Below are 27,923 nucleotides of genomic sequence, written 5' to 3'. Positions count from 1 at the left end.
CCAGTTTTTGCAATATTTTCCGTTGATTCTATTTGAGTCTATTTGGTCATAGCGTGATGTTATCTTGCCTATAATTGCTTTCTATAAATGAGCTATCCAATTTATTGGCAGAGCTAGAGGTTGTTTAAATAAAAGGTTTATTTTATCGAACAAAGTTTAATATAAATATTCTGTATAACGAATACAATATCTATGATAATAAAAACACATGCATAAAGAACAAAAAATACTTCAATAAGGATAATCCACATACTTATACTAACAATATTTATTCGTATTGTAAATCTAGGTACATTAAACATTAAATATGCCTATTTTTGTTGTGACAAACATTTGGTCCATAAAATTAATATTATAAAAACATGTAAAAATAAGTACTCAGTTTAACATAAGTACATTTTTAGAGCCTTATTTTTGTGACAGGATCATCACTTAAGCACTTGGGAAACTATTATTTATATTAAACTTACATTATATTCACATCATTTTCGATCCTATGTTTCGAAAAATCGTCTGCAAGTCGAAACTCTAATAAAATAGTACAATAAATGCGACGGAAGTGAATTTACTCTTAAACTCGAAAAGAATTGCAATTACATCTAACATAATGTTTTGCCTTAATATTAATTATTAAACTAAAAATTTTAAATAACAGTGATTAATTCAAATTATGAATACTCACATAAAAGATCGTTTTAAACAATGCAGGAAAATGATTTTACTGGTATTTTTATAATAGGAACGCAAGTGGACACAGCAAGTACTGGTTGATATTGCCGTTATACATGGGTGTATTTGTCGCGCGCACACTGTTTTACGCCGGGCTTATATTGAAAAACATGCAGCTTGCAAATGAACCTAAAACCTTATAGTACAAATATGTGTCAACGACTCCGTGCAAGCACCAAAATATAAAATAAGCCCGACAAACACAGAGAAAGTGTATCCGCGTTTATACGCCGTTTCGGTCACTTTTGTACGCGTAAAACTAAATATTATTCGGGGGGGCTAGTGTCCACCCGAGGGTCATTCCGCGTCGACATATTTGATGTGCTGCGCGTAGGCGTTACTGGCAATATCGCGTAAGCTTTGCTCAGGCGCAGGGCCCAATTGTTGCACCATCTTGGTGAAGTGCCCTTCGGGGTTTTGTAATAATTCGTGTGGGTGTCCACATTCGACAATTGTTCCAGCTTCCATGACCTGTTATAAAAATTTACATGTTTAGTAAAACGAAGCGGCGATAGCCTAGTTGGGTGTGGAACGGACTGCGAAGACGAATGTCCGCAGGTTCAAACCTAAGGGCACACACCTCTGACTTTTCTAAAATCATGTGTGTATTCTTTGTGAATTTATCGTTTGTTTTAACGGTGAAGGAAAACATCGTGAGGAAACCTGCACATCTAAGAAGTTCTGTATAGGAATTTCGAAGGTGAGTGAAGTCTACCAATCCGCACTAGGCCAGCGTGGTGGACTAAGGCCTAATCCCTCTCAGTAGTAGAGGAGGCCCGTGCTCAGCATTGGGCAAGTATATAATACAGGGCTAATATTATTATTATTAGTAAATGTTGGTTGTCGGTCTTTGTTTCTAGAGTCTGGGTTTTACTTTATTACTTAATGCAAACCGTAGATTGCTTTGTTTGCAGCTATCCTAAATACTAAATAACCAAACTCAATCAAGTTGGGACTAAATGTAAAAAATAATAGCATGTATATGTATTGTATAACCTGACACGGCGGCGCTAATTAAGCTAATTTAGGATAAAAACAACAGCAAACAAAGCAAATACTTACAACAACGCGATCAGAGTCCGCGACGGTATGCAACCGATGAGCGACCGTGATCACCGTGCAGTCCGTGAAGTGTTTGCGGATAGACTTCTGGATCAAGGCGTCCGTGCTGTAAAACGATTGTAATTTTACATACACTCAATAGGTATTGTTAGTAATTTCTAATTAAGTACCCCTTTCCCAAACAGTTTTTATTTCAGACCGAAGTAAAGAAAGCTTGTAACAAATGCTAAGTAATTTCAGCTTTACTAGTAATTATAATCTATACTATTATATAAAGCTGAAGAGTTTGTTTGTTTGTTTGTTTGTTTGAACGCGCTAATCTCAGGAACTACCGGTCCAAACTGAAAAATTCTTTTTGCGTTGGATAGCCCTTTGTTCGTGGAGTGCTATAGGCTATATATCATCACGCTATACCCAATAGGAGCGGGGCAGTAATGGCTAATCTCAGGAACTACCGGTCGAAACTGAAAAATTCTTTTTGCGTTGGATAGCCCTTTGTTCGTGGAATGCTATAGGCTATATATCATCACGCTATACCCAATAGGAGCGGGGCAGTAATGGCTAATCTCAGGAACTACCGGTCCAAACTGAAAAATTCTTTTTGCGTTGGATAGCCCTTTGTTCGTGGAGAGCTATATATAGGCTATATATCATCACGCTATATTAAATAGGAGCGGAGCAGTAATAGCTAATCTCAGGAACTACCGATTCGAACTGAAAAAATATTTTTGTGTTGAATAGTCCTTTGTTTGTGGAGTGCTCAAAGTTATATATCATCACGATATGATCAATAGGAGCGGAGCAGTAATGGCTAATCTCAGGAACTACCGGTTTCAACTGAAAAATTCGTTTTGTGTTGGATAGCCCTTTATTTGTGGACCGCTATAAGTTATATATCATCACGCTATGACCAATAGGAGCGGAGCAGTAATGGCTAATCTCAGGAACTACCGGTTTGAACTGAAAAATCTTTTTGTGTTGGATAGCCCTTTGTTCCTGGAGTGCTATAGGCTATATATCATCATGCTATAACCAATAGGAGCGGAGCAGTAATGAAACATGTTGCAAAAACGGGGAAAATTATGAGTTTTGAGAGCTTCCGTTGCCTGCGCTGCGTAAACGGTTAAAGTTATGCAACAATGATGTATGACGGGATTGTTTCACTTAAAAAGTTCTAAATAATATATCAAAGTCCCCAGCTGAATCTGTCTGCCTTAACGTGTTAAACTCAAAAACTACCTAACGTATTAAGATGAAATTTGGTATGGAGACAGTTTGAGACCCTGGGAAGAACATAGGCTCCCGGGAAACTACTATTTTTATAACGGAAAACTTTAGCCTGAAAAACTTTATAACGCGGGCGGAGCCGCGAGCAAAAGCTAGTTAGTATATAAACTATGGTATTAAATTGTCAGTTAATAAAAGAACGTAAAACACTTGAAGTAAACATATGGATTCCCGTGAGTCATACTTGGGGTCGACGTTGGCGGTGGCCTCGTCGAGCACGAGCAGCTTGTTGCGAGCGAGGGCGGCGCGGCCGAGGCACAGCAGCTGGCGCTGGCCCGCGCTGAAGTTCGACCCGCCCGACGCCACGGACGCCGACAGCGACGTCACGCTGTTCTTTAGTTCAACCTGCAACAATACATTGTTCATCTCATTTAGATTAGGTAGTACTTCTTTATAGCTGAACTTACTATATTGAACTCCTATTATGCATTACGTACTTGGACCTGTATATTTTTCATGATATTAATATGAATAAGTACATAATATGAATTTGTTTGAATTGCTTGTAAATCTACTAAATTGTAAGTAATAAATTATTTTAATCAAATTACAATAAGGGCATCAACTTTTTTATGATACGGTTAGTGCCGCACACAGTTTATTTATTTATTATTTAGTGCCACACTGATAAACTATTATTTTATCATTCTTATCTTGATTATACCTACATAATATAAATATTTTTAAGCAAAACAATATGCAACGAAAGTTCAATGACCGAAGAACGAAAGGAGGTCGCAAGGTGACACAACAGCTGACAGCACAGCTTGCGATAACACGTGCGTTAATCGGTCGCGGTATTGTTATGAACACTGATCCTATTAAATAGACGTAAATATTTTTTTACTATTTCTTATATCCAATATTAAGGTCGGCGAGTGCAGTAGAACCATGTAATTAATTTTATCGTTCATAGATTTTGGAATCTACGTGGACTAATGTCTATGAATAATTGGACGTACTAGTCAGATAAGCTAGTTGGACATTTTAGTCTTAAAAGCATTACAATACTACGGAAATTTTGGTCTAAGATATTATAATGACGGAGAATCCGTCAACTTCGATTCAATTTTATATGTTCTTACCTCTTCTAACGCTTTCCAAATTTCGGCATCGGAGTACTTATCAAACGGATCCATATTGTAACGCAAGCTGGCAGAGAACAGCACAGGTTCTTGCGGAATTATAGAAATCTTTGCTCTGAGTTCCTGTGCAAACAAACGTAAGTTTAAGTCGCCTTCTCGAGCAAATGCCTTTGCGCTTTCGTTCCCTTGGTGGCGCACGAGTTTCGGGAGGGAATATGCAGTTTTACGTATAATTGGTTTTAAAAAAACATTTTTGGGTAATTTTTAAACGTTTTAAATTACCACTATATTCCTTATTAAATTGTTCATTTGTAATAAAGTTTACCGCAAATAAAAGTGATGTGAAGTTTCGGAGGTGATGTATGAAATCAAAATTTGTATTTATTCGATTACTGGAACATTATCCACATTATAATAAATTAGAAATAACGCAAGTAAAGATAACATGTTGCGGAAATATAATGTAGAATATTTTTTTCTGTATCATTTATAATAATATCTAATTATAACATAAAATACGGTTAGCGCGCAGTTTTTTTGGGAAGAGGGCCATAATAAGACTAGTACAAATAAATTGAAATAAAATAATAATATTGAATTAATAAATTTATCATAATATTATGGTTTGTAGTACCTTAAGTGCGATGTCACCAGTCTCTACGTCATCGATGTAGATGTTGCCTTCAATCGGAGCTAATCTGAATAGAGCCGAGATGAGAGATGATTTGCCCGCGCCGGTTCGTCCTACCACACCGACCTGAAAATAAACTAATTATTTGGAAATTGTATAAAAAAAATATTGGTGGACGACGCTCAATTCTTTTTAATCGTTAATTTTGATATTCAAAAAATATGTTTTTTCTGGTGATTCATGGAAATCTACCAAAACATACCTTCCAACCGCTTTCAACAACAATATTGAGTCCTTTAAGTACAGGTTCTGCGTCTGCGTCGTATCGTAAGTACAAGTCCTTGAAGACAAGTCTAGCGCGCTGAGGCCAGCTCTTGGGCGGCGCGGGACCTGCAGTATTCTCGAGCGGCAGTGACGTGAATTGTACGAGTCGTTCGACGCTGGTCATCTGTGAGACCACTTCTGTGGCCTGCTTGATGCCGTACTGCACCATGTTCACGAGAATCAACCCTTGACTTATAGCTAAACCGACATTTCCCGATTTTGTTGATCCTATAAATTGAAAAAATGTAATGTTAAAGCTCATTAAGCTTACCTAAATAATAAAAGGTTTTATACAGATAAGCTCTTGTTACTCCCACAAATTTACTGAAAGCTAAAGAAAAGTAGATTGATTTATTTTTTAAAATTACCAGCTTTCACCCGTTATGTTAATCTACCTACAGAATATATTAAGTCCATATTTGTGAATAGAGCTATTCGTCATATACTACATATGGTATTTAGTGTCTATATAAGTAAATCGCTACTATATACCTTCACATAAGCAAGAAGACATAATCACACTAGAAGTAGCCGGGTTGATCCGGGCCATTCGCTACAGGCAGGCTGCAACGTGGCTTCTACATATCCAAAATGTCAAATTCGAATACTGTAAGAACATGTTTAACTTACCATCGTCTTTAAGAAGGAAAGTGTAAGCAACGACGACCACGTAAAAAGCGGAAACAAGACTCAGCCAAATCGAGAATGCGGTGTTCGTGATCAGCATTAGGTACCTGCACAAACATATTCATACGAATTTTTTATCGTTGGTTTGGAGATGGGCTATTTAGAAGGCTAAAAGCTTTATACAACTTTCTTTATTAATCTTCAGTTAAAGTTAGAAAGAAATGAACAATTACAAGTGTCCTGTACAAAAATTGGCACAAGTGCTATGTAAATACCTATTATTAATGTTACGTCTTATCTATTATTTTTATTTTATTGATCTTGTTACTTATTAGTGTGAATTGGCTAATGACATTAATTGACAGGATAGATAAATTTACAATTTAATACGATCACGTAATATATTCTGCGAATTTTTATGTGACGTGTAACAAATAAGTATCATAGTCCAAAAAATATGACGGTAAATAAGTATATTTGAATTACCAGGCGGCTGTGTGGACATCTTGTTTGTCGTCGAACTGGTCGCGCAGCATGGCCTCGGCGTTGCACGAGCGCACCGTGGGCAGCCCCGCCATGCTCGCAGACACGTGCGAGAACACCGGGCTGCGGGACACGCCTTCCACTCTGCAACCAATTTATATTATACTTTTTTAATTTCAATTTCCACGCACAGGTAGTGAGCAGCAGTTGTAATGGAGCAGTCTGCACGGCAACGTGACTTCACTTCAAGTGATGCTAAGTACAGTGGCATCTAGATAGTGGAGGTATCTATTTACGAGAAAGTGGGCCACTATGGCGGATTTTACATGTTATGTGTGATGGTTCCTATACAAACCGATGCAAATATTCTATCACCATAGATAATAAAATCACCACATCACATTAATATAAGATCTCGGTTTGGTATACCTACGTCGCAGGAACTGGCAATATATATTTTAAAATTAGGTTCGAGTCGAGACCTTATTTAGGTATACTAAAATCCACCTTTTCGATAGTCCCTCGAACCAACAAGGTGGTTTCTATTTTGAATTTGTTACACTCTCGCACAACTCCGTAAATGGCACTTGTTACTTATGAAAGCACTCTAATTAAATCAATCTGTACCTTCACGTACCAATCTATAAGATAAAATGTCAAAGCGGAATGTTATTTGGCTGTTAATTTATTCTATAGTGCTAACGGCAATCCATTGCTGAAGTTCCGTTGAAGCGCTCGAGGAGAAACCAACAAATATTAAGCTGGGGCGTATAAAGTTTATTTACCTTTTGATAGCCTGTGCTGTGCTGAGATATACCAGGGTCCAGATGTACATGACGATGCCGCAGCCGGCCGTGGTCAGCAACATGTACGGGCTGACGATCGCCACCATCACCAATATACCCATCATTACCATACACACCTACAACAATATTAATACAAGCTCAATGGAATTGAATAATATGTATACATAAATAGGAACTGATCTTCAAAAGGGCAGGTCAGGAGTACCCTTAACATAAAACTTATTTATTTATTTAAGGGCCTCCATAGAAGGAAACACGACATATAAAAACAATGTTGTAGCATTTTTACAATTAACAATGTGACGTGCTTCTTCAATAATTATAGAAGACCACAGCGTGCTAATCTGAATATTGGTACAGCGGTTTATGAATATGGAAGAGGCGAAAAAGGTTTGTCACTATCGTAATGCTATGCTGTGGCACTCAAAACTAATCTACCCCTATGGAACAAGTTATACAGTTAAAGAAATCAGGAAAAACCGCTAAGTTTACGTCGACAACTGTTGATATAGCTAGGTGTTGACATTCTTAACACAATAAACATAATTAGGCAAAATGAAAAACATGAATTTTCAAACATTTTCTCTACAAATTTAATTTATATTAGAACAGCGGACAATTGTAGCGGTTAAGGACAAATTATCAAGGTGACAAATTACTAACGTAGGTAGATAAGACATTAAGTAATCTTTAGACTTAGAATAGAATTAGTATCGTTCCTATGCAACGCAATTGTATGATAAGAATCTATGTTCTAAATCTCGTTTAATACTTTGCATATGAGGGAAACATATTTTAACCCACATTTTAATTTATAACTTCGCATCGACAAAGTATACACGCAAAACACAATTTTAAATAAAATAATTGAACTGTCACACATTATTGACGGTAACTAACAACTGTGTAGGAATAAAATTATCCTGACAGGCAAGGTAGGTCGAAAATGTCTTAAACGTTTGTCCTTATATTATAAATGTTTATCATAATAACAACTCAAGTTCAATAGCCTTGTGGATTACTTTTGTTACATTAAATTCGTTAAGCATGGCGTGGCGTCTTTACTGATTTACCTGTATACTGTCCAAGTACATTCTGGGTAATATTTCATCAACAATGCCCATGTCTTTGGAGAATCTGTTGAGAATTCGGCCGGAGGGGTTGGTGTCGAAGAAACGCATCGTGGCTGCCAGGATGTTGCTAAACATTGTGTTGTGCAGGTTGATAGAACTTCTCATGCACACCCACAGGAACATTACAGATCTAAAATATTAAACCATGGTTCAAATTTTATTTAAATTATGTGGGTATGTCAAAATCAGAGATTTTAAAAAGAATATTGTACAATATCTCTTAAGGTAACTGTAATTGTTGTAAGTGCAAAAGTTTTGGTAAATATGATAATTTATTATTCCGAGAAATGTATCTATCCAAACTGAAACTGGTTTTTGTTATAATGAAAAACAAAATTAAATAATAGTGATTCACTTAAAATATAAAAATCCACGATTACACATTACAATACCAACCTGCCCGTAGTAAAGACAACACAGCTGAGGATAAGAATAGCCCAGATATAAATATAGTAGTCGTGGTTAACATTTTCAAGCTCTGTAGCGGTGACATTGGTCATCGCGATCGCCGTTTTCATCATAGTCCCGATGACGGTGAGGTTCGGAGCGATGGCCGTGGTGGGAGCGAATGTCGTCATGTTCCCTACCTCACTTGCCTCGTTGAAGTTGGTTAAGTTTGCCGATAAAATTCCCGTTTCGTTAAGCTCTGGCATATCGCCTTTATCATATCGGGCTTCTACGTCATTCATCCTGAAATAATTACTTTTTATATTTTTGTACTAGCTTTTGTTCGCAGCTCCTTCTATGTTAAAGTCCTCGTGATATCTATACCTACTATTATATAAAGCTGAAGAGTTTGTTTGTTTGTTTGAACGCGCTAATCTCAGGAACTACCGGTTCAAACTGAAAAATTCTTTTTGTGTTGGATAGCCCTTTGTTCGTGGAATGCTATAGGCTATATATCATCACGCTATGACCAATAGGAGCGGAGCAGTAATAAAACATTTTGCAAAAACGGGGAAAATTCATTAGTTTTGAGAGCTTCCGTTGCGTGCGCTGCGTAAACGGTTAAAGTTATGCAACAACGGTATATCACGGGATTGTTCCTCTTAAAAAGTTCTACAAAAATATATTATAAAACAAAGTCCCCCGCTGCATCTGTCTGCCTGAACGTGTTAAACTCAAAAACTACCCAACATATTAAGATGAAATTTGATATGGAGACAGTTTGAGTCCCTGGGAAGAACAAAGGGCTCCCGGTAAAATATACTTATAGCGTGACTTTTATAATGGAAACCTTTAGCCCGAAAATCTTTATAACGCGGGTGGAGCCCCGGGCAAAAGCTAGTATTGTATATAAGAGTTTGAAATAAAATATTTTAGCTAATCTCTTAACTTTTACTCTAAAGTGACAGGATTTCTAGAATCCGCGTGGTATTTCGAGAGATGAGCGCGAAAAAATAAACAGAATCTTCAGGTGTATCGACGTAAAATTAAATAATATAATAAAACACGATAATCGAATTATGAGTAAATTACTTAAATAAAATATAAATAAACAAATATGACTATAATTTTATGAGTTGAATGATAAAAATATGATTACCATTGCGTTAGCCAAAGGTCGCTGAGTGACGTGACCACTTGCGCCAACACAATGCCGATGACAGTCGTCGAGAGGAGGAACCATCCGCCTCCGGCCTTGAAGTATTTCATGTACACGTGGCCCGACACTCGACCTGAATATAAATACTTTGTCAGATCATAAAGTTAAACAGTGAATATTTGATATTTCTAAAATTGATATTCCAAGAAAAAAATCCCCTGCGTATGTACTTAGGCATAAAAATTTATATATTTATGTTATTTAAAATTTCATCCAAATCTATTCCGCAGTTTCTAAGATTATCTCTTACAAATACCCAAACATCTAAACACCCACTCTATAAACCTTTTGCATTTAATTATCAGTAAGATGAATGCTCATTGCTCACTATAAATTAATAGCAAAATTGTTGTAATAATAATTATTTGATTTCTGTAGTACTTAATAATTAATATTGCGGTGTTTCAATAAAATTACATACTCATTGATTTGCAAGTAGGTATAGTTTCGCCTAAAATAACCGTCGTACATTTCCAGCCACCTTGCAATTATTTACTTATCATAACAGGCTGAACACTATTTGCAGTGCGCAGCGGTGTCTATTCGTATCTTATCTTGGTTAAACTAATTTGTTTGTTCTTCACTATGGTCCCTTTTGTTCTGTAACATCATGATGATAACACCACTTACCAGACTCAGAGACTTCAGCGTTTTCTTCTTCATCCAATATTTCTGCCTGAGTAGCATCTTGTATGGTGCTGACACTTGAGTGTGACTGAAAGACAGAAAATATATATATGACTCATATCACAAAAATAGAAGAAATCACGGGAATGACAAAGCATTTTTTCTAGCTACCAGAATATCATCCTTACGTCATTTAAATAGAGTAGAAACTAGCTTGCAGGTCGTCTGCGGTCGCGCAAATGGCAGATGGTGCGATAACGCGAGCCTATGCGAACATACAAGTTTGTTTTTCTCATGAACAATAATTCTTGTTGCTTACGACATTTTATTCAATTTATAAATAAGAGAGCGAGTATGCTTCCATGACTCTTTTGACCTCTAATACCTAATAATCAGGGGCGTAGCTACGGCCGTATCAGCCGTATCAGTGATACAGGGCCCCCGAGCTTTGGGGATCCTCTTGAGCATACCTACATTAAACTAAACAGGCGCCCAAAAGTTCGCACTGCCCTGAAGGCCCCCCCAACAAATTTACGATTTCCAGCAGTAGCAGATTACAGCCCCCCTATGGCAAGCTACGCTATTGCTAATAATTATACATCATTACAATATATTTGGTGGAAACAAAATTTACCTGGATGGACAAGGTTCTTTTGCGGAGTACTGCGCCCGGAGCTTCGTCGGTTTGCTCCTCTTCTTCCAACAGCTCCGCGAATAGGGGAGAGCGGGAAACAAGCTCGAAGTTCCCTTGTGTTTCGATTTCGCCCTATAAAACGACTCAATCATTAGTTAATATATAATCCGAGGCATAAGACAGAGATAAGTATAAGAAACTATAGAAATATCGTTACAACATGTAATTTGGTAGAAATATGCAAAATGTTAGGCCAATGCACATGTTTTTTTTTTGTACACCAGTACTAGTGAACTTGATTGCTTCTGCAACCCTAGCCATACTACTAGCCGCAAGATCGCATTGTTTCTATCACACTTTATTACAAATAACTTACATTTCTTAATATGATGACTTTGTCGGCAGTTTTTAAGTGGTGCAGCTGATGAGTGACTAAAATGCGGGTAGAGTTCTTTAATAACCCATTGATACACTCTGACGCCAGTTGTTTGCCGACATGTGTGTCTACAGCCGACAGCGGGTCGTCTAGGAGGTAGATGTCCGCCTGATAACATAATATATAGAATAAGTAAAATGTCAAGATCAAATAACACAATTAGTCTATTATCTGCACAAGTAAATATCGCTATAAGCTTTTATCTCTACATAGCATTAAACAAAGATTGTATCAATTTACTTTTTCATTTTAGAGTAATCAAATAGAAGCTTGTTTTTAAAAATGTTTTTTTTTACTATTTAAAAGCTTGCTCAGCAAATTCTTTAATTTGATACCCATATTATGGGAATGTGTAAAAATAACTAGTCCCCTGTCTTGTGCCGTCCGCCATATTGAATTTATAATGACATCACTTAGCTAACCATGCATTGTCATCTAAACTAAACGTAAGTGCAAAATTTCATCTTAATCGATTGAGGATAACTGCTTTAAATTTCATTTGTAACGTTTGACTCGAACCGAAATGCATACAAACATTGCAAGTTAAATAAAAACTTGTAATAATAATATAATACTGTATCTTAAACGTATCTCTACTCCCACAAATACCTACTTATCATTCATGGATATGTCCATCAAACAAAACAATGTTGCAATATCATTCTTGTGTAGGTACCTAGTATGAAAGATAATAAGTTATATTTCATAGAAGATATACATATTGCTACTGGTACTATGACAAAACAGAAATCGATTCAAGTATCATGAGTCATGTAAATAATCAAGACTTTTGGTTTTCCGCAACATCACGATTACTTTGGTAAAATTTTGTTCGAGATTTGTCTCAAGTTGTACAGTTTCTGTACGAGCGGAAAGTGGGGGAAGGAGAGGAGACGCGTTAGTTTGCGGTTATGTAACAGTCTCTCGTCAAGTGACCTGTTTATAGTAAATTAAAAACACCTATTTCAAAATTTATTCTGTTGGGTATTTAAATTTCTTTAGCAAGGTAGTATCTATCGAATAGGGGACCGGCCTATGCTTGATTTCGTACATTATTCTATATGTAATGGTTAATAATACGAAAAAGAAGCACTCCTGCGAAAACTGCATAACAATTGGTTAAAAAATGAGCGAGTAATTCATATTTAAAATATTGTAATGTGCAGAAGTGGGCGCGATGTGGGGATATCGCTTCATCTCTTTTTTTCGCACGCGTCGTAATTCCCGATGACGTCACATGTGGATATTTCGTCTCTTTTCTGTTTCTTGTTAATTACCCCTTCCACCGAAATTCAAAGACTTAGGTATAACTTGTTGATTTTTTACCGGATTTTAATAATTCCTTCTGTTATATAATTTATATTATGTAAATATTTGATAATAGTAAAGAACAAAAATGAGTCCGGTACCCTATTGTGATATTATTATAATCAATAATATACTAATTATAATGTAATAAGAGTCGATTGGCTTAGTGTCGCCGCATGCACGTCACCTTGGCAACAATGTATGTATTGTCCGGCAAGTGAAGCCGTTAGTTTGATCATACGTTTTACGAATTACGAAGGTAAGAAGGCATTGTACGCTTGTTACTTACTGGTCTAAACGTAGGTAAACGGTACCTCCGTACATAATTTTTTTTTTTATTTTTCCTGTTACGATGAAGTGGTGGCAACTTTTTAACGGAAGCTTTGACACTTAAATCCATTGTTTTTTGGCAATGTGCATAGTTTAAACTGTTTAAGTATATCTGTATTCGTTCAAGATAAGAGTTTATATGCAATAAAATGTAATGCTGGACCACATACTTGTCTATAACACGCACGCGCTAAACCAACGCGCGCTCTCTGCCCACCACTGAGACTTATTCCCCGTTCACCGACCAACGTAGAGTCGCCGGCTGGGAGCTGTTCGAAATCGCGGAGTAGAGCGCACGCCGTAACCACCTGAAAAAATAAAATCAGTGATTGCGTGTTTAGTCAAACAAAATTAATGTTTGTTATACATCGACTTGTTCTCATTCTGATAAGTACCAAAAAGAACTATTGAAGCATATTAATTCCTTATAGACAAAAAAAGGATTAAGAATAGACAAGGACAGAAACTTTAATACACGGGTGTATATAAGTATTTCTGTGTGGACGAACCGATATGAAATCACAATAGGAATTGTTGTCTTTTACACCTTTAACTTTGTGTTATATTCTCTTTGATAACACGTGTATTCACAAACAATAGTGTGAGGCCGCGCAGACCTCAGGCGCAGACACAGTTCGATCGAACGTATAATGCTCAGATGTCATCGGATTCCTTTGTTTCTTTGGCTTTGTTTTTTTGACAGCCAAATCAAGCAAGGTTGTATTTCAATATAAGCCAACCGCAATGCCTCTATGCCTACCTACACAATGCGATGGTTGCCATGCCGAAAGTGCTAGGAAAAGTCTTTAATCTGAGTGAGAAACAAAATAGTTATAGTTAAACTTGTATTAAAACCATAACAAACAATTTTACATTTTGCCTGTTTTATTGTGTAAAACAGTTTAAACTTTAAAGTGTGAACAAGTGAAATCACGCGATGGCCTTGGAAATGAGGTTTATACCATAACTTTACTTTAATTGTTCTAGAGTCTAATTGTGTGTTGATTAAGTCTCAATTAATTGTTGTATTATTCGCACATTACGGCAGCTTAATTTTATTCAATATTATTACCATAGCCTGTAAGGAGTACGCGCAGATTTGTTATAACTTACAGACACGCTATAAACAATTTAATATAAGTAAATATAATTTTCAATAATAGTGAATTACAGTTATGACGGTGTTACAAAGTTTCATAGAAATTAATGCCACAACTGGGTGCGTCTGAATTATTAAAACAGACAGCGTGCGCTAGGCGCGTGATCGATCGGATAATTTGTTTGGGAGAACACAACCGACGACGCTCCTATTCCGCTGATTTGTTCCTAATAACAATCGTTAAGGATAGAACTTGCGAAGTTTTTGGAACAAGCTTAGTCTGTGGAACAGCCAAGTTGTGTAAAAAACTGCGAATCTTATTCCAGTTTTTAACTTTATCTGGCACGCTGTTGATTTGGTTCCTTGGACAATAATTATTTGGGCTATCGTGAGCTGGACATTCAATTTAAAGAAGATGGAATAAAACCGGAAATAAGTCTCGGTATAAAATTGAACCGCCTTTTACGACAAAAGAATAGACGAAGTTAACTGAGAAAACAAAATTCGTAAAAAAACTAAAAAAGAAATTGTGCATCCGAAATCTTTAAAATAAAAACGAATATCTGTGTGCAGTGAAAGAGGCAGATACAAAATTCCCACCTACACTGCTGTTTTATTTTGTATGAACTTTTGATCAAGAATAACTGGAATCCGAATCTGAGAACCCATTAATTCTCCTTTTGCCCAATCTTAAATAATTATTATTTTTCAATAATAATATTAATCTAATCTTAATCTCAATAATAATTATTATTTATATGTTTATGACTACTGTCTAGATGTCAATAAAATTAAATACACATATATTTTTTTAATACTAACTAGCAATACACTTTAAGAAGACGCGTCAGTTAATTGTAAATTTATATTCAGACGTTTTCTTTACGTATAAGTCATTATTTATCTTGAATAAATATGTAGGTAATCCAGGTAGTAGGGATATTGACACCTAAAAAACAAGTTTGTAATACTTGCAAGGTTAAAAAACATATTGGATATCATTGAAAATATGTTACAATTTGTTACACAATGAATAAATAGCATAAACAATCACACGTTCTTACCTTCTTATAACGGATCTTGTCGTAAGGTAAACCAAATAATATGTTCTGTCTTATTGTAGCCACAAATAGCCACGGCTCTTGACTCGCGTAAGATATTCGTGAACCGCCTAAAGATATACTTCCTTGAGACGGTTGTAGCTCTCCCAGTATAAGTTGTAGCAACGAAGACTGAAACAAATCATGACTATTAAGTCCAGTAATTGATCTTAAGAATTCCAGACACAAAATATCTATAGATATTATAATCACGATTAGATTATTATTTTATTTATATCTAGATATCTACGCGTACGCTTAAAATGAGTTTGTGAACGCGTGGTTTCATACACGCTTGTAAAGCGTGAAGGAACTACTAACATGCGGGCGCAGATAAAATACGGTTTGACGTAAATTATAAACCGCGTGTATGATCGAACGAGTCCGAGCAACGAGGCATGTCGCCATGACTTCCATATGGTTTATGAAATAGGCTTGAAAGCTTAACAAATAGGTACGGCAAGTGCATTTAAATGCGATTGGATCACTTATAAAAATAAAATTGTTCTCTACACTTAGTAAGAACCATGCAGTGTGTAGATGTTGTGTAACATATCGGAATTAGGAAATAAAGTAAATGAAAAATGTTTTACCTTGCCGGATCCCACAAGTCCGGCAACACCAATAAATTCACCAGGATGAGCCGTCAATGTTATATTTCTCAAAGTGTGTACGATTGGATCATTTTGCCAGCTAGCTGTGACTCCCGCTAAAACGAGTCCAGTAGGGGTCGGGCGGTCTTTTTCTACTTGTTTCTCTTTAAGCATATCACCGTTAAGTACTAAATTCGAATTAAGTTTTGCATTTTTATACACTTCTTTCTCTTTTATACTCTCTAGTTCATCTAGCAGGAGGAAATCCTGTGAAAAGAGATAACATTTAATTATATTAAATTTTTCTTCCAACAATCCATGCGACGCGATAGCACAACGTACAAATACCCGACGGACCTACCTACAAAATTAGTTAAATATTACAAATAGACGAAATTTTTCTTCTGATGGTAGGATTTATTTTGTATCCGCCCGGATAGTGGTCATCGTACACAAGTTGTTAAAACCCGCCATAGTGGCTCACGTCCGTGTGTCGAGTCAAAAGGGATCAGCCTGAGTAGGTATAGCCGATTACAACGAGCCGGCATAATTGTGTCGACTGCCGAGGGGTAATCATCTCTCGTCGTCGAAATTCTATTGGACCCCACTCCATTTACCACCATTAGGTGCAGTGGGGTCACGTTTCCGTATCCGTATAAAAAAAAAACCAACCTCTATACGTCTCATTGAAACGTTAGTTTCAGCGAGGTATGAAAGTGCCATCGGAAAGAAGATGTTGCAAGCGAGCTGTAGGAGATTGAAATATTGCACCAATGAGAAGGCAATGCTGGCACGAATTTCACCTCCCATCACAACGTACGCAACGATACAAGAGAACAATATAAATCTCTCGGTAAAAACCATCAGTGCAGTAGAAAATCCTTTGATCATCGATGTTCGCATAATGAAGTTCACTTCAAGCCTGTAAAAATTTAGCAATTTAAGTTTTCTTTTTCTTTTATCTAATTGAATGATGAATATATTCTCATATTAATGTCATGTTGGTTTTCCCTAATTAGTTTTGCCTATCGCGTCGTCATTTCGTTTGGAAATTAAAGTTTAAATAAGCTTGCACTTACTTAAAGATTGTGATGCGTGATTGACAAAATCACATTAAAAACCTACTTGAGGTTGTAAGCTTACATAACTGTTAAGTTACTCGAGCTTCTATTTACAAGCTATCTCTTAATTTTACACTTAGTATCCTGATTAAGATTAGATATAAACAGGGCTTCTATTGTCGGGGCCCGTGGGGACATACAGAGCCCGCAAAGGAAATTTCGAAAATATCGAAATAATTGCCATTAAAACGTACAAGGAAGGGGATACAAAAAAAATGACTTACAACTTTCGAGAATTAGCGTGCCGCCAAAAAAGAAGTGACAAAAATAAGCATAACATAAATAAAAAAAGAATATAAGTATTTAGTTTATTTTATCGAATTATAAAAAATATCCAAACTTACTTCCTTAACTTGTCAACGAGTTTCTCAAAGGGTTTTTCCCACGCGTACATCTTAATAACCTGAACGCCGCTTATTAGCTCGCTCATAACTTTAACTCTTTCATCGGTACGCTTTGCTATTTTACCTCGCAAGACTCCCTGAAGGTTGCTCAGATATGCTAAAAATAAGATGTTATAAGTGTTCTTATATGATACACAATAATTACATTTTAACTGATCTATTGTTTAACAACACATGATTTATTAAAGTTGTTTACCTTGCACCAATACTGTTTGCAGAAATATGACACCGAGCGCGGCAAATATCGCCCATTGTACATGCTGCCACACGAGATAAGACACTACCGGCACTACGATGGGCATCACCCACAAATAATTCAGAAATAATGCCACCAAATCGAAGCGGCTAACATCATTGGACATCAAATTAATTACTTGCCCTGTTTCCGTTTTGTTCAAGCCAGTTCTATTTAATTTCAATACCTAAAAGTAAAGATAGGCATTATTCAAGGATTCATAATGGTTTCTTACAATCTTTTGTACTTATACGTACCTTTCTATACAACAATGAGCAACAGGCTATTCTGACTCGCATCCCTATGCGTCCCTGGCTAAGATTCAAGTGGTTGACCATCAAGGATGTCCCAATGCTCAAAAAATTTAATAAAAAGTTATAAATATGCGCTTTTTTGTAGGTCTCTGGTGTTTTTTCGCCAGAAAAGTATTCTATAAATAAGGATAAGGTGAACGGGATCAATGGCCTGAAACAAAAACATTTACATTATCTAATAATAATTGTATTCAATCATTCGAATAGAAAACGCATATAATTATATTTACCATAATACAATATACAGAACCCCGACAATTAAACCACACATCATATATTCGAGCCAGAATGTCCGAACGATAGCTTTAGACAACGACGGCCTACTGCCATTTTCTTGTGCATTAATGCATTCCCGTTCCCAAGCTTCTTCCAAGCGATCGCCTAACTGTTTAGAGTGATCTTTGCTACGTGGTTGAAATAGATCTTCCAAGGATATGCCATGTTTGTAACCTTTACCGAACAGCTTAAAGCTCCATCTGTAAAAAATAACAATTTGCTACACATATTTTTAATCTACATATACTAATATTTAAGGAACTTATCATTGGCATACTTTTATGATAATCAAATACTCAAATTGGTTCAGCACCTCACTATAATAATATTTTTTTTTATGTAATAGTATTAATGACGTGATGACGTGTATCAAACTGACCGTATCAACATACGTGAGTTGATAATGATAATAATATGAGATGATATCAAATAGATACCTATTTTAATCACTGTTTATATATCTAATGTATTACTTACTCTATGTCTACTATCAAAAGCTGATCAGTGGTTTCCCTAGTTATTTAAGTGACACAAAAATTCGGAACTGTATGTTCACGCAGAGTAGTAAAGTCTTTGACACGTTGTTGAGGTTTCATCTAATATTTCTAGCGGTGGTGAAAAATAATCCAAATTGTGGAGAGCCCGTAATTTTCAATCCCGCGACAAGCTTTTGATCGCTGCATAATATAAAACAATTAGATTCAAGTTAAAGTTTATTTTTTCTTTTAACAGCATTTAAATAAAATCTTGTTTTTATTTTCATAATGTGGTTATCGTTTCGTTATTTTCATAATGAAAATGATACTAAAATTATTGATTTCATGCATCTTCTATTAAAGATAATTAATCATTTTTATTTTCGACTAACATTATTAGATAAAAATTCAAGAATAAATATTTTGGTATTTTAAAATTATCAAAAAGACTCAAAATTAATTGTTTAATTAAAGATTTTTTTCCAAAATCTTAGCATATTCCTGCCCATTACTCGTGCGCCAATATCTAGGGAACGAATTGCTTAACACCGTTTACCTCGGAAAGAGGTCTTAAATACGTAGGCGCCAGTCGACTTGTGTGTGCTCGTATCACCTAATTTGCAAATTACCATAATATTATTTTTCTGGTCATAAATATATGATATGATAATAATCCTACTTCCTATTCGATAATATATGATAATAATCCTACTTCCTATTTGTTTGTAAATATGTATAGTCGTTTGTATGCTCAAAAGCTGTAGACGCAGGAAGAGCGAGGGCTGTAGCCAAGATGTCTTTTTACAAACGTTAACGCTAATAGAAAACACAAAAAATGTATGAACATGACATCAAATCAATGACATCCTATCAATAATTTTGTCGTTAGGATATTATGTCATTCTCATACATATCGTAAGCATTGACAATTGTCCAAAGGCAGCTTGACTATATACCGAGTTAAATGAAATTCGTTACACGGATAGACCGTGTTTTGGATTAACATTTTTAACAAAATTATTAAAATAAACAGCGCTGGCATCGTACGGGTGGTGTTATAAATCGTTGGTATTTTAAGCTATTTTTGTAGCGGGAAAGGCTTTTCATGCGAGCGAAGCCGCAAGTATCACAAAGTATTATACAAATGGAAGACGTAATTCAGAAGGCGCACCTACGTATACTTAATGTTTCTTCATGTGCCGTGATCTAAAGTAGCTGTGATTTTAAAGACTTACTGGTGAGGTGTTTAAATTTCATCAGATATAAAACTATAACAATATTTGAATAAGAATCTCGTGTTGTTAATTTTGCGCTATCGCACAGCACGAGGTCACTGTAGTTAATTGGGAGTAAGTGAACATTTATTAGAATGCGTGCCTAGAGCAAATAATACAGTGAGTCCATAAACGGTAAACCAAAGTGGCAAATAAGAGAATATTATTAGCTTACTTTAAAAGATTTTCCAAACTACAATATGTTTTTAGAAAGTGATCTCAGGTTAAAGTCCTAAAAAGACTTTTATTATGGAAGGAGAGAAGGAAGTAGCTAAAGACAGGGGGAGATTAGGCGAAAGGAAAGGAAAGAAAATCCAAATTATGTTTTTTTTTTGGCACAAATTTCGTTTTTTCTAATTGCGACACTACCACGCACTACTGTCGAATGTTATCTAACGGAAAGTCACTTGTCTCATTGTTTTATATTCATTTTGTACTTTAATTAATGCTTTCTCTATATATCTTCACTCCCATACGTAAGTAATTTTTACTTAAATTGGTGATTAAACTATTTGATTTTAAATATTTTGATTAATTTAGGTATGTTTCAATGAATTTGAATTTCTTTTAAAGCAGAATCTAAAGCTCATATTTTTTACGAACCTAAACTGTTTAACAAGGCCTTCTACCCTAGATTAAGACATTGTTAAATAGGCACTTTAAGACAGGTCCTAACGTATTCCAATATAGATTTCGATTAAAGCATACGGATGCTACCCACAAGCACTTCAGCTACAATTTTAACGCCACATTAATAAATCAGTCTCATCTTTGCAGGAAATTAAGTAGACATTTAAGTTGGAAACTATTTAATAATCAAAGCTTAATTTTTCGTTTAAGGGCTTGTTATCAGCCAACCGTCAGTTTCAACAGGCACCGACTCCAAAATTGGTATCCAATATATACTTGTTATGTGAAATTATTTTTTGGTTTTGAGTGGTTTTTGAAGGCGGTTTAATTTTTTGTTAAAATTATTTTTATTTTTTTTAAATAGTGACGACCTTAAATGCTGACATTAATTTGACAGCGTCTCAGCTGTTATCGCACTTCAGAGCGATACTGTTACTTCACCTATTTATAATACAAGAAGAAGAAAGAAAGAGAAATTTCGGATTTTGACGGACACTCCGGAAACCAGCTTTAGAAAAGTTTTTCTTTCGTTATTGTTATCCTAAATTTAGATTACCAGATTTGTAATGTTAATTGTGATAATTAATAGGCATGATGACAGATTTTTAAAAACTATTTTATAATATTCGGAAATATTTATTAATTACAACGAATATCATATTTTTGTAAAAAAATAAGATTTTAGTATAAAAAAAAACATTTTATTTTATAAGTTCAAAATTCGCGCTAAAACGGATCAAAGTGTCATACTCAGAACAATGACAAGCACTTGTTCTGAGGTGTCATAGCGTTGCCTGTGACGTCACGTTCGAGTAATCGAGGTGTAAACACTATACGTTTTTAACATAATTTAGTTATTTAGTGAGAAGAAAAATTTATTCCAAAACGTACAGGTGATGTGCGGTCCCTCAATGTATTAACACATCAATAAAAACACCTAACAAGTTATTTATTTTCGTTCCATACAATAAAACAATACGATATAAGTGGGTTAAACTTGCAAAGCGTGATTTAATAGGAATATTGCCCAGTATTCAGTTTTATTTTTGTGAAGGTCAGTTTGACGTAAGCATTCACTAAAATCTTTGTTTGAAGCTAGAAACTCTCCAAGCATCAATAAGTTGATTCTAGGCAAATTGGTGCTGTTTGCTTTAGTAAATCTTTTTTCCGTTATTCACGTTATTTTACTTTTAATTTTATAATACACACAAAACAAACTTGTCGCTGTAAACAAACTTTAATCGTACTAATCGTACTTAATTATAATAAGAGTTACTATGCTGCGCACTAAACAAATCGTGGTAAATATCGATAGGTAATGAGTACTCATATATTTACTCGAACGTGACGTCATTTGCTCCGATTGGCGTTCAGAATGTCATGGCGGATTGCATTATTTTGTAATTTTATTTTATTAAAATAATTTTTAATCTCGCTCATAATAACAAAATAAATACGAGTTTTGTAATCCCCTATTAAGGTTTCATTAAACAGATACAAAACTTAAGGGAATTTACTGTCATCATGCCTATTGTTTAATTTGCTAAATTAGTCTTTGATGGTTATTCCTGAACTGCACCAGTAATCTATTACATAAAGCTGAAGAGTTTGTTTGTGTATATGATTATTTGTATGAACGCGCTAATTTCAAATACTTCTAGTTGGAATTGAAGAAATCTTTTAGTGTTGGATAGCCCTGTATCGAGGAAGGCTATAGGCTGTATATCACGCTATGGTCAATAGGAGCGGAGGAGTAATGAAAAATGTTGTAAAAGCGAAAAAAAATCTCTTTTTTGAAAGTTTCCGGTGCATGCGCTGCGTAAATGATTACAGTTACGTAACTATCATGTACTACGGAATAGTTCCAATTAAAAAGTTCTAAAATATATAATAAAATAAAGCCCCCAACCTCATCTAACTATGTGCTTGCCTGAACGCGATAAACTGAAAACTACTCCACAGATTTCGATAAAATTTGGTATGGCGACAGTTTAAGACCCTGGGAAGTATAGGTTATTTTCTATGCTGGGAAAATAAATAGCGGGATATTAATCCCGAATAACTCTTTCACGCAGGTGAAACTGCAAGCAAAAGCTGGTGATCTAGTTAGATGTATTTGACTGGGTAGGTACAATTATTATACTATCAAGTAAATATTTGTTCCACACTAGATGACTACTTTAAATGTTTTGAATTAAATAAACTAACATTTTAATCAGTTGAATATTAGGGCTAGATTTGTTTAAACAAAATATAATGCTGTATCATGAGGATTCGTATCACTATTTTAATAAAAATATCATCATAGTATCTAAGAAAAAAATATATATAGTTCTCTAATGTGGTTAGATATATTTTATAAATACTTATTATCTATCTACTTTGTTTATTATGGAGAACACAAAAAATCTAATTTACTTTTGGAAGCGATTTAAAAATTAATTATTTTGTGAGGTAAGTAACTGTTTAGGAATCTTGAGAAATGTATTACTATTGTAGTGGATTTTCGGAGATAAAATATGAATGTACCAAATAGGTTCCATATTCGTTGACATATCGTGTCGTTTCGAAGATACAGAGGGGAACTCCTCAAAACCAAATAAGATTATGAGGATTATTTTTGTGTTGGGTTCAGTATAGCTTTGACACCATATTAAAAATTATGCATCTGAAAAAAAAATGGTGTTTCAAACTTATAATATTATAATAAGTAATATACACATAAATATTAATAATATAATTTGTAGGCACTTATTTGTTTTAACTTAATAAGTACTTATTTATACGTCAAAAATAATGTTACGTTTCGTTCTTTACTTTTAACTTTACAATCGAAATGATTCTGTTAACCTAGACTCTTTTAGATAAGCAGCCGTATTCCGTGCTGATATTATGAGTTATATGTGCATTGTAAAATGAATTATGTATTATAAACAGTCAATGACGTACTAGCAACGTAAACAAACCCGAAATAAGAGTTATCGCTAGCGTTTTTACATATATTCATGATGATGTAAAATGTAACATGTACAAACATATTACTTACTGAATAAGATCTTTGTGATAATATTTATAAATGAATTAGTAGATGATTAAGATTTGTTTGAATACTTTGTGTAAATTATGTATTGAATTCTACAAACATCACAAAATATATTAATATGATACCTTAAGAGAATCTATTATTAATACTAAATAGTAAAGTTATATTCAACAAATGTAACTCCACATCAGTCACTGCAAAAGTACAATTACCTACCTATAAATCCAATATTTCTGTTAATTTTTTTTTTTAACTTAGAAAAATAAATTTTGCCAACCATGTCCTAGATGATCTTAGACAAATCTATTGTTAAAAAATCCATAAAAAAAAATCATTTACTTATAAGGATTTCTGCCTCAGAAACTATGAACGTAATTTATATTCCGTCATCTATGTATAAATTATGGAATGAAAACGTTTTACCCCCTTTAAAACACTTTGCCCCTACGGCGGTGTGGGATGCAGCATTAGATGAGTGCAGAAAAATAAATAATCGATCACAGGGCGACAAATAGTTTTATCTTAAAGTGTTACTGCTTCAAGCGTCATAGCATGACAGTGCTCGAACGTGGGGCACTCTATTGAACCATGCCATCGATATAATGTAAACAATACCGATAGATCGAAATGAATCAGGCAGATAATTTAATTCAACCATCAATCCACTTTGGTAAAATTTATCGATCGATCGAACGATCGTATAATATTCACTTTTGTTGACAATCCCCAATTTTCCGTTCCCAAGATAAAACATAGGGAGGCAATGAGATGGCACTGCAGGAAAAGCGAGCTTACTATAAGTTGATGATTTTTCAGCATGGAATCAGGGAATTTCTAAGAGTACTTACCTCCTATATTCAATCTTAAATACTTAAGGCTTAGCCAGACAAAGAACGTGGCTGGGTATAATCCTCACGTCGCGTGTTGATTGCGTTCTCTTAGCGTGCGAATTAAAATGACTATTCACTATACATATGTATATGGAAGACGCATCACAGAAACTGCCCCACATAGCTTGGCGTGGTAGTTCAACACGTGACGTGCATGTCACACCCAGCCACGCAAGCCTTTACTTCATAATAACAGAGGACAGGTAATACATATTTCTGCTTTAATAGATAGATATGTTGTAGAAGTATTTTAGTTTAATTAAGAAATATTGTTCAATCTAGGGAAAAAAATAGCTGCATATGACTCTAGATAATATCGACCTTGTCGTCAATGTCCAAATAGGTCCCGATTGGGCCAAATGGCGGGAGGATACAGGCGAAGGTATTGACGGAACTTAAGGCCTTATTTCGAAGAGCGTCATACACCCTGTCCTTCTGTATATCTGTGAATAAGAAAAAGCCCTATATACTTATAGTACTTTTTCTTTCACTGAAACCATTTTTCAAAGAGGCTCACTCATAGAAAGCCTACTATTGTATTCGTTCTTCGCCTTTTTTGGTCTGGAAAGTTCAAGCCTCACATATTAAATCTTGGTTTTGGAAACAAGAAAGTAATTTACACTATTCTCGGTACTAGCATAATAGTTAAAACTCCAGGATTGTTATGAAAAAAACAGGGCTAAAACTTTTTGAAGATTGGCGTCTTATTAAAGTTTTTATTAATGCTATGCGGATTTCATAAAAATATTAATATTAGTGATACATAATATTTAAATTCGTAATTTGGGTAGAACTTTTTTGAGATATTTGTTATTTTATTTTACTTAAAAATGTCATAATGAACGATTTCAAAATATTAAAGTTGCTACATTCGAAAGCACCGACAAATAAAAATAAATATTGTGAAAAAATTGTTTAGTGTTCTATAAGAATAACTGCGTATGTATTTTTTTTATCGGCTCAAGCACTGGGGTGCTGTGTAACGCCAATCATTTTTTTAAATTTTCCCTTTATATCCGCCAATAACAATAACTAACATACAGCTACTTATAAAAAAAAAACAAAATTGTAGCTAATTACCCATTCCGCCCCTTTTTAGAAATCAATGAAGTTATTTTTTTAATTGCTCTACTACATTTTTTTCTTATTTTTCTTATACGAGAAGGGGTCTAAAATGATTCTTTTAATGATTACAATTTCCACATTTTTGCCACTTTATTATCCAATAAGTTTTAGGTTGGTTGGAATTTGTTCGAAATAAAGCACCAGCGCCCATACAAAAAACGGACATGGTCTTTGGGCATTCTTATCAGAAATTATAATTATTATGCAGTGCATAAATTAATTGTTTTTATAACATATGAATTAAAAAGGTAACGAAGATATGTATGTTTATAATGTGTTAGTTAACTATTTCATTATCATTAAAAACCGTAATTAGAATTAGACGTATATTTTTTTCAAGTTGCTATCCCTAATGTCAGAATTAAATATATAGCCGTAGAATGTATTAAAACCAATAATCTGTCTGACTGGCTAGAAGAACTACTTTTTGTTGTGATTTATGAGGCTAGAGGGTGCGAATTACAACATCTCGGTCGCTCCCCGCAATTTGGAGAAACTAGCTAGTCAAGCTGTGTTGCAGGTAGGGTTGGCGGATTTTTTTCAGCCTATAACGGACAAGTGCTTAAATGGGCAAAAAATACGCGATTTCAGATTTTTACCCGGCACAAATAAGAAACAAAATTGTTTTGTGACATTTTATAATGTTTTTTATATTTTTCCGAGGATCGAGTGTCAGTTTTAACAGATTCTTTATTCATTTTCACATATTTGTAATAATCAATACAATAATTATATTTGTAATTAGTAACAGGCATCAACTTTTCATTAAATTTATTGAAAACCGCATTGTATTGATATTGTACTTATGCAAAAATGCGAACGTTGCGTGCATGAGTACTTGTCAATCGAAGATCGATCGCTTTACGGGACAGGCTGTCCCGCCGGGATATTTTAAACTGTGCCTATAATACGGAACATCCCGGTAAATACGGGACGTCTGGCAACGCTAGTTATAGGTAGGGCTGCCATCACCTAAATTGCTGACGCCGGATAAACGCAGATAAAATCCCGGACATTTGGGCGAATTATGGGTTTTTCCTCGGACACCTCTGAAAAAATATTTTTTGTAAATAAAAATAAAAACATCGTTATATTTTTTATTCATTTGTATATGCGGGTTATTATGAATAATTTTTTTACTTTTTTTTATTTCAATTTATCGCTTATCTATAAAAAAATGGATTTCCCGTGACTACAAAAAGTTTTTTTTGAACACCCTGCCGGACGGCCTCCGGACGCCCTTCAAACTAGGACAAATCCGGGGAATTTCGGACGGACGGGAGCCCTAGTTGTAGGTATAAGTTGTCAAAAAAATATCGTTTTCAATAAAATGTTCATACTTACCTACCTATATTCAAGAAACATGTACACATTACTATTTGTTATCTATCTATTAAGTAAATCTTAAATGGCCGTATTACTAGTATAGGTACTATACTACCACTAGGTAGTAGCGAGGTAATCTGGGGATAGTGATTACTTATATCTATTTTGTGAGTATGAATCATTCAGGAATTGGGACAAAAACACGATTGGTAACGAAACCCACCTTCTGCAGCTGTTTTACGGTAAGCAAGTTATAGGTAAGTAACTAAGTATATTATTAAATAGATATTATTAGCTAAGAATTATATAATACTTACGCCAAGAATATCTTTGAGAAGATATTAGCATTTTCTTGAGGATTCTTTTCCTTTAACACGACTTTTGAATCCATGATTTATAATAAATACTGAATTATTTGCACAATTAGAACTAAAATTGTTCACACATTATAAACTATATTGATTCTTATTCTTAATTATACTTATTAAAAGATTGTATTCAAATTTTATTAAATAAGAAAATAAAAACGAGTGATTTCAGGTTATGAATTATAGTTCCTCGAAGATATCCATTCACAATTCACTATTTTATACATAGGTATTCGCAGAATAATAATCCTGTTTTAAATCAGTTTTGTTTGTATAAGTAGCAACTCATGCTTTTTTTAGCTTTACACAGTCATCAAACGTTAACCACAAATTGAATATTGACACACTTCCACCCTGACTACTCGAATAACAATGAATAAATACGAAGGAAACACCACGACTTTATACTATGATGATAATTATTAAAATATAAATATTGGTTTTAAGTATTTTATCACAGATATATTAGAGGTTAAACAAGCGACGACGTCGATAAATTGCGAGCGAGTCGCTCGAGCGTCGCCGGCGTACTGAACTCGGC

The 27,923-nt window shown here is 34.7% G+C and overlaps 1 protein-coding gene across 1 annotated transcript; it reads right to left on the bottom strand.

Moving 5' to 3' along the window:
* Nucleotides 1–136: 136 nt before the first annotated feature.
* Nucleotides 137–27,923, bottom strand: LOC115448997 (multidrug resistance-associated protein 4). The gene is made up of 24 exons (XM_037444784.1): nucleotides 27,332–27,923; nucleotides 18,205–18,450; nucleotides 17,918–18,125; nucleotides 17,622–17,847; nucleotides 17,366–17,522; nucleotides 16,573–16,822; nucleotides 15,901–16,167; nucleotides 15,272–15,439; nucleotides 13,279–13,416; nucleotides 11,411–11,578; nucleotides 11,035–11,166; nucleotides 10,404–10,488; nucleotides 9,714–9,846; nucleotides 8,564–8,857; nucleotides 8,108–8,297; nucleotides 7,014–7,150; nucleotides 6,232–6,372; nucleotides 5,749–5,852; nucleotides 5,057–5,346; nucleotides 4,798–4,920; nucleotides 4,164–4,286; nucleotides 3,263–3,423; nucleotides 1,792–1,897; nucleotides 137–1,200 (listed from the first exon to the last, which is right to left on the bottom strand). The coding sequence occupies exons 1-24, from the start codon at nucleotides 27,403–27,405 to the stop codon at nucleotides 1,027–1,029; spliced, it is 4,095 nt and encodes a 1,364-aa protein (XP_037300681.1). The 5' UTR covers nucleotides 27,406–27,923; the 3' UTR covers nucleotides 137–1,026.

The sequence above is a fragment of the Manduca sexta genome, chromosome 28 (assembly GCF_014839805.1).
Source record: "Manduca sexta isolate Smith_Timp_Sample1 chromosome 28, JHU_Msex_v1.0, whole genome shotgun sequence".
NCBI classification, from domain to species: Eukaryota; Metazoa; Arthropoda; class Insecta; order Lepidoptera; family Sphingidae; genus Manduca; species Manduca sexta.
The sequence above is the reverse complement of the archived record's forward strand: the minus strand, read 5'-3'. Positions and strand labels throughout refer to the sequence as shown.